This window comes from Balaenoptera physalus (assembly GCF_965194825.1).
Source record: "Balaenoptera physalus genome assembly, chromosome: 3".
In the NCBI taxonomy this organism is placed as follows: Eukaryota; Metazoa; Chordata; class Mammalia; order Artiodactyla; family Balaenopteridae; genus Balaenoptera; species Balaenoptera physalus.
This window is the reverse complement of record NC_138890.1, coordinates 14,001,262-14,018,176: the sequence shown is the minus strand read 5'-3', so window position 1 is coordinate 14,018,176 and position 16,915 is coordinate 14,001,262. Positions and strand designations below refer to the sequence as shown.

Genomic DNA, 16,915 nt, shown 5'->3' with positions numbered 1-16,915 from the left:
TCATTAATGATAATAACTGCTTTTATGGAAGGAAAACATTTTGGCATAATATCCTATGTGATCAATTACTGTGTACTGTGTAAGAAAGACTAACGTTTGGGTTCAGCTTTACAGAGCACCAAATCTCATCCCCCATTAACATTTTCATATTTGGGATTCAGAAACGTGTATCTGAGTTCTGCACCCCAACCCTAGCCTTTTGAAAGGCATCCCACAGGGGCGCATGATGAATTTGGAAGGCATTTGGAAATGAGGACATTCTCCCATAGATTAACAGTAGAGTGAGCTGTGGCAGATGTTTAACCTTTCTCATGGTGTTAATCATATTTTACTTCCATCATGAAGTTACTGATTTTCAGGTATATTTTCTGTCCTTTATAGCATCTTTTAATAATGAATGCTTGGATGACAGCATTACAGGACTTAAAATCATAATAACAGTAAATGTTAAAATAACGGCATAGTACTCATCAAAGTTGTTCACCAACGGTGAACACACCGTCGAGATTGCAGTTATCCTCAGTCTCTCTCTTGCATTATCAAATCCCCTCCCTAGACTGGCTCTTGGGCATATAGACATGTGCTAGTGTCTCATATCTTTAAAAACACACGAAGAAACGAAAACCTCCCTTGACTGTCCCTGTCTTTATTTGTACCTGGGATTTGTTTTAATCAGATAAGAAGAAAGACAGAGACAACTTTGAAAGAAGAGTTTATCACTTGAAATTCCTGAGAGGAGGAGGCAGGCCACATGGGGAAGCACCACACTGGGAAGTCCTTTGGGAGGCAGAAGAAGTAAGGGGACAGAATGGCCTGGAGCCTTTATTGTGATTTCCATGGGAAGGAAAGGGCGAGGCAGGGTAGACAATTTGAGCAAGTTTAGGATTGGATAGTTTCAATAATTTCAGCAGGCTCTGGGCAATAGAGTTGGTCTCTCTTTATCTGGTACCTGGCCCTGGGGTGATTTAGGGCTGGGGGCTTTTTTTTTTTTTTTTTCTTTTGGGCTCGGCTGGGTCTTAGTTGCGGCCCACGGGATCTTCTTCATTGTGGCATGTGAGATCTAGTTCCCTGACCAGGGATTGAACCCAGGCCCCCTGCATTGGGAGCATGGAGTCTTAAACACTGGACTACCAGGGAAGTCCCAGGGCTGGGGGCATCTTTTTTTTTTAATAAATTTATTTATCTATTTATTTATTTATTTTTGGCTGAGTTGGGTCTTTGTTGCTGCGTGCGGGCTTTCCCTAGTTGCAGCAAGCGGGGGCTACTCTTCGTTGTGGTGCACGGGCTCTGGGCATGCAGGCTTCAGTAGTTGTGGCGCACGGGCTTAGTTGCTCCATGGCATGTGGGCTCTTCCTGGACCAGGGCTCGAACCCGTGTCCCCTGCATTGGCAGGCGGATTCTTAACCACTGTGCCACCAGGGAAGTGGGGGGCATCTTGACTGGTGCTGAGAGTTAGATAAAAGAGGTATTGGGAGTGTGGCCTTTGGATTTGAGTTTGCATATGAAAGGCATGCTCTCAGGCGAGTTGTTTGCTATATCTGGATTTAGTTAGCCCTGGGAAGGACAGTCTCTCCCTGCCCCGGGATGTCAAAGCATCATAAAAGATAGAACATTTTTTTTTTTTTTTAATGTCTGAAACATTTATATTAACATATTTAAAGATAGAACATTTTAAACATGATTAATACACACCCTTTCTTTTAGCACTTGCTACATTTCTTTACTTTCTTTTGGGATCAAGTGTCAAAGAGTTTGTGGTTGCTACTTCCACTTCCTCTCCCTCCTCCACCCACCTTCTCCCAACCTTCTCACTCTGCTGAGTCACCAGTGACCTCCATGTTGCTAAATCCAAGGTCTCTTCTCCCACTTCACCTCTCAGAAGCATTTCTCACAGGCTACTCTTCTCTCTTTGAAACTGTTCTTGGTTCCTCCCCACTGGCAGGTTGGGTCCCAGTCTCTTCTGCAGGATTTTCTCATCTGCTTGACCTCTACAAGTACAGATGCCTAAGCCTGGGGCCTGGGCCGCTCTCTATCTACATTCTCCTATAGTGATTCCCTCAAGTCTTGTGGCTTAAAGTGCCATCTCTATGCCCAGGATTCCATCTTTATATTGTTTATCTCCAGCCTTGAGTCCACGTCCGTGTGCCAGCTGCCTACCTGATACCTCCTCTTGGGTAGCTCATAGGGATCTCAGGTGAAACCTGATCAAAGCACAACCCTTCTTTCCAGACCCTCCTCCCCCAAACCTGCTGCCCTCCAGTCTCCCCTACTGAAGTTGATGATATTTCCATCCATCCAGTTGCTCAGACCTAAAGCTAGTAGTTATCCTTGCACCTCCTCTTTCCCTAAAACCCTACACCAGTTTATCAGGAAGTCCTGTTGATTCCGTTCCCCAAACCAAAGATCTATCTACTTTTTATGTCTACTACTATAACTCTAAACTAAGCCAACAGCATTTCTGGACTCTTCCAGCTGTAACAGCCTCCAGATTGGTATCCTTGGTTCCATATTTGCCTTCCAGACCAGTCTCCAGAGAGCAGCCACAGTGATCTTTTTAAAATGCAGTTTGGGCTGAGAGGCCCGCAGGAACGGCGGAGACGCCGCTAGATGGCATTGAAACGAATGGGAATTGTAAGCGACTATGAGAAAATCCGTACCTTTGCTGTAGCAATAGTAGGTGTTGGTGGAGTTGGCAGTGCGACTGCTGAAATGCTGACAAGACGTGGCATTGGTAAGTTGCTACTCTTTGACTATGACAAGGTGAAACTGGCCAATATGAATAGACTTTTCTTCCAACCTCATCAAGCAGGATTAAGTAAAGTTCAAGCAGCAGAACATACTTTGAGGAACATTAATCCTGATGTTCTTTTCGAAGTACACAACTACAATATAACCACAGTAGAAAACTTTGAACGTTTCATGAATAGAATAAGTAATGGTGGATTAGAAGAAGGAAAACCTGTTGACCTAGTTCTTAGCTGTGTGGACAATTTTGAAGCTCGAGTGACAATAAATACAGCTTGTAATGAGCTTGGACAAACATGGATGGAGTCTGGGGTCAGTGAAAATGCAGTTTCAGGGCATATACAGCTCATAATTCCTGGAGAACCTGCTTGTTTTGCGTGTGCGCCACCACTTGTAGTTGCTGCACATATTGATGAGAAGACTCTGAAACGAGAAGGCGTTTGTGCAGCCAGTCTTCCTACCACTATGGGAGTGGTTGCTGGGATCTTGGTACAAAATGTGTTAAAGTTTCTGTTAAATTTTGATACTGTTAGTTTTTACCTTGGATACAATGCAATGCAGGATTTTTTCTCTACTACGTCCATGAAGCCAAATCCTCAGTGTGATGACAGAAATTGTAGGAAGCAACAGGAAGAATATAAGAAAAAGGTAGCAGCACTGCCCACACAGGAGGTTGTTCAAGAAGAGGAAGAGATAATACATGACAACACTGAGTGGGGTATTGAGTTGGCATCTGAGGTTTCAGAAGAGGAACTGAAAAATTCTTCAGGTCCAATTCGTGACTTACCTGAAGGAATTACAGTGGCATATACAGTTCCCCAAAAGCAAGAAGATTCTGTACCTGAAGTAACAGTGGAAGATTCTGGTGAAAGCTTGGAAGACCTCATGGCCAAGATGAAGAACATGTAAATAATGGACTGGCCTGTATTTTATTTCCTGTGTCTAAACCTGTTCCCTAGCAATTAAAAAAAAAAATCATTTAAAACTGAGAAAACAGAGCAACATCAGTTGACGTATAATCTTCACTGAATTGTTATACTGTTTAAAAATACTGTGACTATTGCTTGTTGCTCCCGGCCCTTCAACTAAATCAGAAACTCTCCTAAAACTCATGTTTCATTCTAGTAAGAAAACTTCAAAGGATTATTGCAGGCAGTTATAAATCTTATTTAAAACTTAGCCATTGAACTGTTTTGGCCTTTTGGGAGGGGTGGGAAGAAAGGACCAATTTGATTTGCCTGAGGCCATGGACAACAGAATAGTGTGTGGTCAAATATAGGGAAAGGACAAGAGGTACAACCTATTGATTAGAGCCAGCAGACATCTACTCATTGTGTTTGGAATTGCTCTCTACAGGAAAACTGCCCACTACTACTAACTTGAGCAACAATGAATTTCAAATAGTAAACCTATAAAGTAAAAACATCCTTTCAAATGTTTCCTGATGAAACACATGCTGAAATACAGTCATTGGAAAAGTTTGTAAACCTCTGAATTATATATTCAAAACAAGACAAAGGCAAATAAGAGGAAGCTTTTCTTCATGGATAGACAGATAAAGATATTTTCAGGATGTACAAATTATATTTCTGCACTGACTAAGAAAAAGCATATCATCTGTGGAACATATATCTGAGTCAGTGTGCTTTATTGAGGAGCAAAAGATAAATTTAGGCTAAGATAATCTAAATTATACCCATCATATGGGCTACCTTCTAATACTTTATTTTATTTAAATTTGATTCCGTGGGTAATTAGATATTGGCAAAGGTTTGTCCTGGATAACAGACAATAAAAGAGGTCTAAATTGCCTCTGCAACGACTGACATGTATTTCTTCACAGGGAAGAGTATCATTTTCCCTGATTGTGACCACTAAATCATAATTTGATACACTGGTTTTCTCTGGATTTTGCCTATAAATAATGAAGGCTTAGAGAGCCTTGTTTGAAATAAATTCCTGATGGTTAGGAAACTAATAAAGACACATGCATGTGTAACCATTATCTGTAGGCTGGTACTATGCTAGTCTCCTATTTTGATGACTTTTTTGCTCTGAAAAGATATAAATGTCTACATTCTATCTCTAGGAGGAAAATGTCATTAAAAAATTAAAAGTGCATTTCCCACTTGTAAAGTAAAATTCTAAAAATAATTTCAGAAAGCCCCAAATATCAAATATGTTTAATATATTAGCTTTGAGATTTTAGCATACTGCGATTCTTATGTTTAGAGTGATGTCAGGAAAGTATGGGGATAGTTTTTCTAGCCTTGAACATATTTACGTTGCCTTAGTAGGTCATTTGTTGTTGTTTAAAATTTTAGTGTAGTCATCTGTAAAATAACTTTTCTAGTTCCTAGAGATGCTTTGAATTTCAAAAAAGAAATGCAGTCTTTCTAAATCCCATTCCTTTGGTATACTAATTTGGTACCTCTGGTACACTAATTTGGTAAGGCTTTACTTATAAGTTTATATAGTTTGATAAATAGCTACTACTATCCTTTTTTTAAAAAATTTTTATTGGAGTATAGTTGATTTACAATATGTGTTAGTTTCAGGTGTACACAAATTGAAACAGTTATACATATACATATTAGAACCTGCTATCTTCTAAAGACCTTTTTTCTGTTCTTAATTTGGCACTGTACCCTGCTGGTGTCTTATACTGTACCAAATCTTATCTAATTTTTTTGTCTTATATCTTCCATTAAAGTTATTATTTTAGCAGAAAAAAAAATAAAATAAAATGCAGTTTGCTTAAGGATAGACAAATAGATCGATGGAATAGAATTGAAAGTGCAGAAATAAACCGACACATCTATGGTCAACTAACTTTTGACAAGGGTGTCAAAACCATTCAATGGGGAAAGAAAAGTCTCTTCCACAAATGGTGCTGGTAAAACTGGATCTCCACATGCAAAAGAATGAAGTTGGACCCTTAGCTTACACCTTGTACAAAAATTAACTCAAATGGATGAAACACCTAAGTGTAAGAGCTAATCCTATAAAAAAAACTATTAGTTTAAAATATAGGCATAAACATTTGTAACCCTGAATTACTCCATGGCTTCTTAGATATGACCCCTAAAGCACAAGCAACAAAAGAAAAAAATAGATAAATTTGATTTCATCAAAATGAAAAACTTTTGTGCTTCAAAGGACACTATAAAGAAGGTCAAAAGACAACTCACAGAATGGGAGAAAAGATTCGCAAATCATTTATCTGATTAGTGTCTAGTATCCAGAATATGTAAGGAACTCTTTCTTACAACTCAACAATAAAAAAACAAATAGCCCAATTTAAAAATGAACAAAGGATTTGAACAGGCGTTTTTCTAAAGAAGAATGGCTTGCTGTACACTTGAAAGAAACACAACATTGTAAATCAACTATACTCCAATAAATATTTTTAAAAAAAAGACAAAAATACCCCAGAAAAAAAATAAAAATAAAGAATAGCTGATAAACACATGAAAAGATGTGCAACATCATTAGCCATTAAACAAATGCAAGTCAAAACCACAGTGAGATACCACCTCACACCCACAGGGGTGGCTATAATAAAAAAAGACAGTAGCAAGTGTTGACAAGGATGTGGAGAAATTGGACATGTCATAAGTTGCTGATGGAAATGTAAAATGGTGCAGCCACTTTGCAAAAGTTTGACATTTCCTTAAAAAGTTAAGCATAGAGTTAACATATGACCCAGCCTTTCTCCCTAGGCATATGCTCACACAAAAACTTGTACATGGATGTTCATAGCAGGATCATTCATAATAGCCAAAAGGTGGAAATAACCCAAATGTCCATCAACTGATGAATAGATAAAATATATTCAAACAGTGGAGTATTAGTTGACCATAAAAAGGAATGAAGCAATGACACACCACATCTTGGATGAACCATGAAAGCACGCTGTGTGAAAGAAGCCAGTCACAAAAGACCACATACTGTATGATTTCCATTTATATGAAATGTCCACACAAATCTGTAGAGGCAGGTTAGTGGTTGCTGAGTGGGAGGAGGGGGAAATGTGGAATGACTACTAATGAGAACAGGGTTTCTTCTTGGGGTGATGAAAATGTCCTGGAATTAGGTGGTGATAGTTGGCACGTCATGAGTTTACTAAAAGCGACTGAATTGTATGTATACTTAAGTGTGAACTTCATGGTGTGTGAATTACATCTCAAAGAAATCAGCGCTAATAAAAATGCAATACATGTCACGTGAAAACCGCTCTGTAAAATCCTCCATTGCTTCCTGTATTAGTTTTCTATTACTGTTGCCAACTGTGACAAATGACCGCAGACTTAGTGGCTTAAAAAATACAAATTTGTAATCTTCCATTTCTGTAGGTTCCAAGTCCAACATTGGGCTCTCATTGGGCTAAAATCAAGGCGTTAGCAGGGCATTCCTTCTGGAGGCTCTGAAGGAGAGTCCACTCCCTTGCCTTTTCCAGCCTGTCGAGGCCGCCTGCATTCCTTGGCTTGCAGTGCCTCCATCTTCAAAGCCCACAATGTAGTGTCTCTGACCCTATGTCGTTGCATCTCTTTCACTGACCACAGCTGGGAGAGTTTGTCCACTTTTAAGGACGCATGATTAAATGTAAATCAACTATACTTCAATTTTTTTTTTTAAAGACACATGATTAGATTGGGCCCATCTGTATAATCCAAGTTAATCTTCCCACCTAAAAGTCCTTAACATTAATCATCTGCAGAGTTCTTTTTCCCTTGTAAGTGGTTCTGAGGATTAACATGTGGACATCTTTGGGGACCATTCCTCTGCCGACCACAGTTTCCATCACAGGTGAGCAAAAGCCAGAGTCATTCCCCTGACTACAAGGCTCTTCCAGTCAGCCCCACTTGCCTCTCCAACTTCACCGTATGGCTCTCTCCCTCACCCCTTATTCTACAGCATCCTGGTCTCTTAAAAAGCCCAGAGTGGGGGGCTTCCCTGGTGGCACAGTGGTTGAGAATCTGCCTGCCAATGCAGGGGACACGGGTTCGAGCCCTGGTCTGGGAAGATCCCACATGCCGCGGAGCAACTGGGCCCGTGCGCCACAGCTACTGAGCCTGCGCGTCTGGAGCCTGTGCTCCGCAACAAGAGAGGCCACGATAGTGAGAGGCCCGCGCACCACGATGAAGAGTGGCCCCCGCTTGCCACAACTAGAGGAAGCCCTCGCACAGAAACGAAGACACAACACAGACAAAATAAATAAATTAATAAATAATAATTAAAGGTGCTAATAATTAAAAAAAAAAAAAAAAGCCCAGAATGGGGACTTCCTGGCGGTCCAGTAGTTACAGCTCTGCACTTCCACTGCAGGGGGTGAGGGTTCAATCCCTGGTCAGGGAACTAAGATCCCACATGCTGTGTGGCACGGCAAAAATAAATAAATAAATAATAACCAAGGGTGTTCTCACTCAGGGCCTTTGCACTGGCTGCTTCCTCTGCCTAAATATTTACTCTCTTCAGATCTCTTCCTGCCTGACTTCTCCGTGTCATTCCGATCTCAGCTTTGATGTCACCTTAGAGACACGCAAACGCTAATAAGCCTTCTAGTTACCACTCTAGTTTAAGTCACCACAAGGCACCTGCCACTGCCGATGGTGTATATGTGTGTGTTTGCATGTGTGAGTATGGTGTCGTGTGGTGTCTCACTTTCTCCTTCCTGCTGTGTGGGTAGGGACCTCATCTGTGTCTCTGTGACACTAGAATGGTGTGTGGCACTTAGAAGCTGCTCAGTAACCACCTGCTAAGTTAATGGGGCTTTTTCTTCTTTTTTAAAAATATTTTTCTTTCTTTTTTTTTTTTTCACACACACACACTGTATTTTATTTTTACAAGAGATAAATAGACTGACACCAAGCATTGTACATGGATGACCACAACAAAAGCAACAATGATTGCAATTACCAAACATGAAACACACTCATACTATGTCATAATATTGACATTCAGTCCAGTAATCCTCCACTGTAACAGCTCCTTTACTTTGCAGTGAAAATTGATTTGTATATTCTTTGCCTCTGAGTCCTTGTTGGATTTTTTTTTTTTAATTCAGACAGAAAGTCACAAAAATTATACTCATCCTCATCAGTTCACTCAGTCCCATGTAATTAAATTTTTTTTTTCATCTTGATCTTTTGTTAGCACTTTTATGAGTTCATCAGTTTTTCATTAGAGTTCTGAAAATGCTTATTCATTCAGTTCAGCAGTATAGTCAGTTACCAGAAACCTGTACTTGTCAGAGTCTTTTCCATGAATTTCTTAAAGATGAAACCCTTTCATAGGAACATATTTGCAAAAGCATCAGAGTACACACAGAACTGTCTGTAAATGACAAAAGACTTAAAAATGACCACAGTTAAAAATTTGATGAAAGTTCATAATAATGCAGTTGACAAGAAAATTAGTTATTTCTGAGATATACATTTTAAGGTAATAACTAGGATTATGACTTATAACATTATACCAGAACATATAAGATTTTTAGAAATTTCATGTAATGTCTGAAACATTTATATTAACATATTTCCATACAAATAACCCAATGAAAGTTTAGTATTAGTTGTTTTGTTTGTTTTTTTATACTGCAGGTTCTTATTAGGCATCAATTTTATACACATCAGTGTATACATGTCAATCCCAATCGCCCAATTCAGCACAACACCATACCCACCCCATCGCAGTTTTCCCCCTTTGGTGTCCATATGTCCGTTCTCTACATCTGTGTCTCAATCTCTGCCCTGCAAACTGGCTCATCTGTACCATTTTTCTAGGTTCCACATACATGCGTTAATATACGATATTTGTTTTTCTCTTTCTGACTTACTTCACTCTGTATGACAGTCTCTAGATCCATCCACGTCTCAACAAATGACTCAATTTCGTTCCTTTTTATGGCTGAGTAATATTCCATTGTATATATGTACCACATCTTCTTTATCCATTCGTCTGTTGATGGGCATTTAGGTTGCTTCCATGACCTGGCTATTGTAAATAGTGCTGCAATGAACATTCGGGTGCATGTGTCTTTTTGAATTACAGTTTTCTCTGGGTATATGCCCAGTAGTGGGATTGCTGGGTCATATGGTAATTCTATTTTTAGTTTTTTAAGGAACCTCCATATTGTTCTCCATAGTGGCTGTATCAATTTACATTCCCACCAACAGTGCAAGAGGGTTCCCTTTTCTCCACACCCTCTCCAGCATTTGTTGTTTGTAGATTTTCTGATGATGCCCATTCTAACTGGTGTGAGGTGATACCTCATTGTAGTTTTTATTTGCATTTCTCTAATGATTAGTGATGTTGAGCATCTTTTCATGTGCTTCGTGGCCGTCTGTATGTCTTCTTTGGAGAAATGTCTATTTAGGTCTTCTGCCCATTTTTGGATTGGGGTGTTTGTTTCCTTAATATTGAGCTGAATGAGCTGTTTATATATTTTGGAGATTAATCCTTCGTCCGTTGATTCGTTTGCAAATATTTTCTCCCATTCTGAGGGTTGTCTTTTCGTCTTGTTTATGGTTTCCTTTGCTGTGCAAAAGCTTTGAAGTTTCATTAGGTCCCATTTGTTTATTTTTGTTTTTATTTCCATTACTCTAGGAGGTGGATCAAAAAAGATCTTGCTGTGATTTATGTCAAAGAGTGTTCTTCCTATGTTTTCCTCTAAGAGTTTTATAGTGTCCAGTCTTACATTTAGGTCTCGAATCCATTTTGAGTTTATTTTTGTGTATGGTGTTAGGGAGTATTCTAATTTCATTCTTTTACATGTAGCTGTCCAGTTTTCCCAGCACCACTCATTGAAGAGACTGTCTTTTCTCCATTGTATATCTTTGCCTCCTTTGTCATAGATTAGTTGACCATAGGTGCATGGGTTTATCTCTGGGCTTTCTATCTTGTTCCATTGATCTATGTTTCTGTTTTTGTGCCAGTACCATATTGTCTTGATTACTGTAGCTTTGTAGTATAGTCTGAAGTCAGGGAGTCTGATTCCTCCAGCTCCGTTTTTTTCCCTCAAGACTGCTTTGGCTCTTTGGGGTCTTTTGTGTCTCCATACAAATTTTAAGATGATTTGTTCTAGTTCCGTAAAAAATGCCATTGGTAATTTGATAGGGATTGCATTGAATCTGTAGATTGCTTTGGGTAGTATAGTCATTTTCACAATGTTGATTCTTCCAATCCAAGAACATGGTATATCTCTCCATCTGTTGGTATCATCTTTAATTTCTTCATTAATGTCTTATAGTTTTCTGCATACAGGTCTTTTGTCTCCCTAGGTAGATTTATTCCTAGGTATTTTATTCTTTTTGTTGCAATGGTAAATGGGAGTGTTTCCATAATTTCTCTTTCAGATTTTTCATCATTAGTGTATAGGAATGCAAGAGATTTCTGTGCATTAATTTTGTATCCTGCAACTTTACCATATTCATTAATTAGCTCTAGCAGTTTTCTGGTGGCAGTTTTAGGATTCTCTATGTATAATATCATGTCATCTGCAAACAGTGACAGTTTTACTTCTTCTTTTCCAATTTGTATTCCTTTTATTTCTTTTTCTTCTCTGATTGCCGTGGCTAAGACTTCCAGAACTATGTTGAATAATAGTGGTGAGAGTGGACATCCTTGTCTCGTTCCTGATCTTAGAGGAAATGCTTTCAGTTTTTCACCATTGAGAATGATGTTTGCTGTGGGTTTGTCATATATGGCCTTTATTATGTTGAGGTAGGTTCCCTCTATGCCCACTTTCTGGAGAGTTTTTATCATAAATGGGTGTTGAATTTTGTCAAAAGCTTTTTCTGCATCTATTGAGATGATCATATGGTTTTTCTTCTTCAGTTTGTTAATATGGTGTATCACATTGATTGATTTGCGTATATTGAAGAATCCTTGCATCCCTGGGATAAGTCCCACTTGATCGTGGTGTATGATCCTTTTAATGTGTTGTTGGATTCTGTTTGCTAGTATTTTGTTGAGGATTTTTGCATCTATATTCATCAGTGATATCGGTCTGTAATTTTATTTCTTTGTAGTGTCTTTGTCTGGTTTTGGTATCAGGGTGATGGTGGCCTCATAGAATGAGTTTGGGAGTGTTCCTTCCTCTGCAATTTTTTGGAAGAGTTTGAGAAGGATAGGTGTTAGCTCTTTTCTAAATGTTTGATAGAATTCACCTGTGAAGCCATCTGGTCCTGGACTTTCGTTTGTTGGAAGATTTTTAATCACAGTTTCAATTTCATTGCTTGTGATTGGTCTGTTCATATTTTCTGTTTCTTCCTGGTTCAGTCTTGGAAGGTTATACCTTTCTAAGAATTTGTGCATTTCTTCCAGGTTGTCCATTTTATTGGCATAAAGTTGCTTGTAGTAGTCTCTTAGGATGCTTTGTATTTCTGCAGTGTCTGTTGTAACTTCTCCTTTTTCATTTCTGATTTTATTGATTTGAGTCCTCTCCCTCTTTTTCTTGATGAGTCTGGCTAATGGCTTATCAATTTTGTTTATCTTCTCAAAGAACCAACTTTTAGATTTATTGATCTTTGCTATTGTTTTCTTTGTTTCTATTTCATTTATTTCTGCTCTGATCTTTATGATTTCTTTCCTTCTGCTAACTTTGGGTTTTGTTTGTTCTTCTTTCTCTAGTTTCTTTAGGTGTAAGGTTAGATTGTTTACTTGAGATTTTTCTTGTTTCTTTAAGTAGGCTTGTATAGCTATAAGCTTCCCTCTTAGAACTGCTTTTGCTGCATCCCATAGGTTTTGGGTTGTCGTGTTTTCATTGTCATTTGTCTCTAGGTATTTTTTGATTTCTTCTTTGATTTCTTCAGTGATCTCTTGGTTATTTAGTAACGTACTGTTTAGCCTCCATGTGTTTGTCTTTTTTACGTTTTTTTCCCTGTAATTCATTTCTAATCTCATAGCATTGTGGTCAGAAAAGATGCTTGATATGATTTCAATTTTCTTAAATTTACTGAGGCTTGATTTGTGACCCAAGATGTGATCTATCCTGGAGAATGTTCCGTGCGCACTTGAGAAGAACGTGTAATCTGCTGTTTTTGGATGGAATGTCCTATATATATCAATTAAATCTATCTGGTCTATTGTGTCATTTAAAGCTTCTGTTTCCTTATTTATTTTCATTTTGGATGATCTGTCCATTGGTGTAAGTGAGGTGTTCAAGTCCCCCACTAGTATTGTGTTACTGTCAATTTCCTCTTTTATGGCTGTTAGCAGTTGCCTTATATATTGAGGTGCTCCTATGTTGGGTGCATATATATTTATAATTGTTATATCTTCTTCTTGGATTGATCCCTGGATCATTATGTAGTGTCCTTCTTTGTCTCTTGTAACATTCCTTACTTTAAAGTCTATTTTATCTGATATGAGTATAGCTACTCCAGCTTTCTTTTGATTTCCATTTGCATGGAATATCTTTTTCCATCCCCTCACTTTCAGTCTGTATGTGTCCCTAGGTCTAAAGTGGGTCTCTTATAGACAGCATATATATGGGTCTTGTTTTTGTATCCATTCAGCAAGCCTGTGTCTTTTGGTTGGAGCATTTAATCCATTCACGTTTAAGGTAATTATCGATATGTATGTTCCTATGACCATTTTCTTAATTGTTTTGGGTTTGTTTTTGTAGGTCCTTTTCTTCTCTTGTGTTTCCCACTTAGAGAAGTTCCTTTAGCATTTGTTGTAGAGCTGGTTTGGTGGTGCTGAATTCTCTTAGCTTTTGCTTGTCTGTAAAGCTTTTGATTTCTCCATCAAATCTAAATGAGATCCTTGCCGGGTAGAGTAATCTTGGTTGTAGGTTCTTCCCTTTCATCACTTTAAGTATATCATGCCACTCCCTTCTGGCTTGTAGAGTTTCTGCTGAGAAATCAGCTGTTAACCTTATGGGAGTTCCCTTGTATGTTATTTGTCATTTTTCCCTTGCTGCTTTCAATAATTTTTCTTTGTCTTTAATTTTTGCCATTTTGATTACTATGTGTCTCGGCGTGTTTCTCCTTGGGTTTATCCTGTATGGGACTCTCTGCACTTCCTGGACTTGGGTGGCTATTTCCTTTCCCATGTTAGGGAAGTTTTCGACTATAATCTCTTCAAATATTTTCTCTGGCCCTTTCTCTCTCTCTTCTCCTTCTGGGACCCCTATAATGCAAATGTTGTTGCATTTAATGTTGTCCCAGAGGTCTCTTAGGCTGTCTTCATTTCTTTTCATTCTTTTTTCTTTAGTCTGTTCTGCAGCAGTGAATTCCACCGTTCTGTCTTCCAGGTCACTTATCCGTTCTTCTGCCTCAGTTATTCTGCTATTGATTCCTTCTAGTGTAGTTTTCATTTCAGTTATTGTATTGGTCATCTCTGTTTGTTTGTTCTTTAATTCTTCTAGGTCTTTGTTAAACATTTCTTGCATCTTCTCAATCTTTGCCTCCATTCTTATTCCGAGGTCCTGGGTCATCTTCACTATCATTATTCTGAATTCTTTTTCTGGAAGGTTGCCTATCTCCACTTCATTTAGTTGTTTTTCTGGGGTTTTTTCTTGTTCCTTCATCTGATATATAGCCCTCTGCCTTTTCATCTTGTCTATCTTTCTGTAACTGTGGGTTTTGGTCCACAGGCTGCAGGATTGTAGTTTTTCTTGCTTCTGCTGTCTGCCCTCTGGTGGTTGAGGCTATCTAAGAGGCTTGATGGGAGGCTCTGGTGGTGGGTAGAGCTGACTGTTGCTGTGTCGGACAGAGCTCCGTAACACTTTAATCCACTTGACTGTTGATGGGTGGGGCTGGGTTCCCTCCCTGTTGGTTGTTTTGCCTGAGGCAACTCAACACTGGAGCCTACCTGGGCTCTTTGATGGGGTTAATGGCAGACTCTGGGAGGGCTCATGCCAAGGAGCACTTCCCAGAACCTCCGCTGCCATTGTCCTTGTCCCCACGGTGAAACAGAGCCACCTCCCGCCTCTGCAGGAGAACCCCCAACACCAGCAGGTAGGTCTGGTTCAGTCTCCCCCAGGGTCACTGCTCCTTCCCCTGGGTCCCGATGCGCACACTACTTTGTGTGTGCCCTCCAAGAGTGGGGTCTGTGTTTCCCCCAGTCCTGTCAAAGTCCTGCAATCAATTCCCACTAGGCTTCAAAGTCTGATTCTGTATGAATTCCTCCTCCCGTTGCCGGACCCCCAGGTTGGGAAGCCTGACGTGGGGCTCAGAAGCTTCACTCCAGTGGGTGGACTTCTGTGGTATAAGTGTTCGCCAGTCTGTGAGTCACCCACCCAGCAGTTATGGGATTTGATTTTTCTCTGATTGCGCCCCTCCTACCATCTCACTGTGGCTTCTCCTCTGTCCTTGGACGTGGAGTATCCTCCTTGGTGAGTTCCAGTGTCTTCCTGTCGATGATTGTCCAGCAGCCAGTTGTGATTCTGGTGCTCTCGCAAGAGGGAGTGAGAGCACGTCCTTCTACTCCGCCATCTTGGTTAATCTCCCGGAACCCTTCTAAAAATATTTTTCGTAATTATTTATGGCCACGTTGGGTCTTCGTTGCTGCACGTGGGCTTTCCCTAGTTGCAGCGAGCGGGGGCTACTCTTCATTGCAGTGCGCGGGCTTCTCATTGCAGTGGCTTCTCTTGTTGTGGAGCACGGGCTCTAGGCGCGCGGGCTTTAGTAGTTGTGGCACGCGGGCTCAGTAGTTGTGGCTCAAGGGCTTAGTTGCTCCGCGGCATGTGGGATCTTCCGGGACCAGGGCTCGAACCCATGTCCCCTGCATTGGCAGGCAGATTCTTAACCACTGCGCCACCAGGGAAGTCCTTGCTAAGTTAATGTTGCAGAACACTGGGATAGGATGGCTGGGGTTTCCGCTTATGCATTAAAGTGCTACTCTAGAGCAATAGTGTGAACACTGCTTTCAAATTATTGGACCTTGAGGTTTCATAGTTCTTGATGAGTTATTTGCATTATTTAAATTTGCAGTGTTTAAAGGGAAATGTTTTGAATATTACTCTGTTTGAATTTGGTACAAATTGAATTCAGTTGAAATGCTATGGTTCTGTCCTTTCATAAGAGGGTTTTTCAACAGACCTGGCAGACTCAGTATAGAGGATCATTACTCTCATGCACAGAATGACTCTTCTCTTTCTCACCTGCTCCTCTGTCACCTCTTTCAGAAAGCATGCTCTGAATTGTCATCAGATGAAGCCTGCTCTCTTCAGTGTGCTCTGTGAGATCAAGGAAAAGACAGGTAGGCCATTGAGAAGACACTTCTTCTGTGGCACCAGGACCACAACAACCTCGCACCTCTGGTCCTGGCTCAGCCCTAATGTGCGTCGTGGGCCATCTTGCTCATCACATCCCTCTCTGGCAGCGATGGTTCAGTTGGTTCATTTGTGCTTTGTCAGAGCCCTGCTTTCTGGTGTATCACACTCATTTATTTTGCAGTTTGTAACTAGAGAAATACTGTTGCCAGTGAGTAACAAGCAGCTGCATTCTAGGTGCAAGACTTCAGAGGCACTGTGGCATTCAGTTGTTTTACAAAAGGATCTGAGATGACAGAATTAGGAAAGTAGAATCATAATTTTGTTTTGTTTGTTTTAAGCATCCAAAGTAATCCCCATGGAAGCTTCTGCCACTGCAAGTTCTTTTGTTAAAAGAAAAAAAAAAAAAGGAAAATCGTTTCATATTGAATTAATTTAGACTTGCAGAAAAGTTGAAAAACTAGTACAGAGAGGACTTCCCTGGTGGCGCAGTGGATAAGAATCCACCTGCCAATGCAGGGGACACAGGTTCGATCCCTGGTCTGGGAAGATCCCACATGCTGCGGAGCAACTAAGCCCGTGTGCCACAACTACTGAGCTTGTGCTCTAGAGCCCACGAGCCACAACTACTGAAGCCCACGAGCCACAACTACTGAAGCCCTCACACCTAGAGCCCGTGCTCCACAATAAGAGAAGCCACCGCAATGAGAAGCCCATGCACCGTAATGAAGAGTAGCCCCCGCTCGCCACAACTAGAGAAAGCCCACGCGCAGCAACAAAGACCCAACGCAGCCAAAAATTAATTAATTAATTAATTAACTTTTAAAAAAGAAGGAAGAAAAATTAGTACAGAGAGTATACCCTTCTCCCAGCTTTTTCTAATGGCAACACCTTCAGAACCATAGTGCAGTGATTAAACCAGGAAATTGATGTTGGTACAATGCTCTG

At 40.1% G+C, this 16,915-nt stretch overlaps 1 protein-coding gene and 1 pseudogene across 2 annotated transcripts in view; both read left to right on the top strand.

Annotated features, from left to right (window-relative positions):
* PBX4 (PBX homeobox 4) overlaps nucleotides 1-16,915 on the top strand; it is a 55,930-nt gene that overhangs the window by 12,971 nt on the left and 26,044 nt on the right. The window contains 1 exon segment of the mRNA XM_082457809.1: nucleotides 15,881-15,954. Within this exon segment, the coding sequence (XP_082313935.1) occupies nucleotides 15,881-15,954 (74 nt within the window).
* On the top strand, nucleotides 1,657-7,005 carry LOC309658761 (ubiquitin-like modifier-activating enzyme 5 pseudogene; annotated as a pseudogene). The gene has a single exon. The product of its transcript is annotated as a ubiquitin-like modifier-activating enzyme 5 pseudogene (transcript).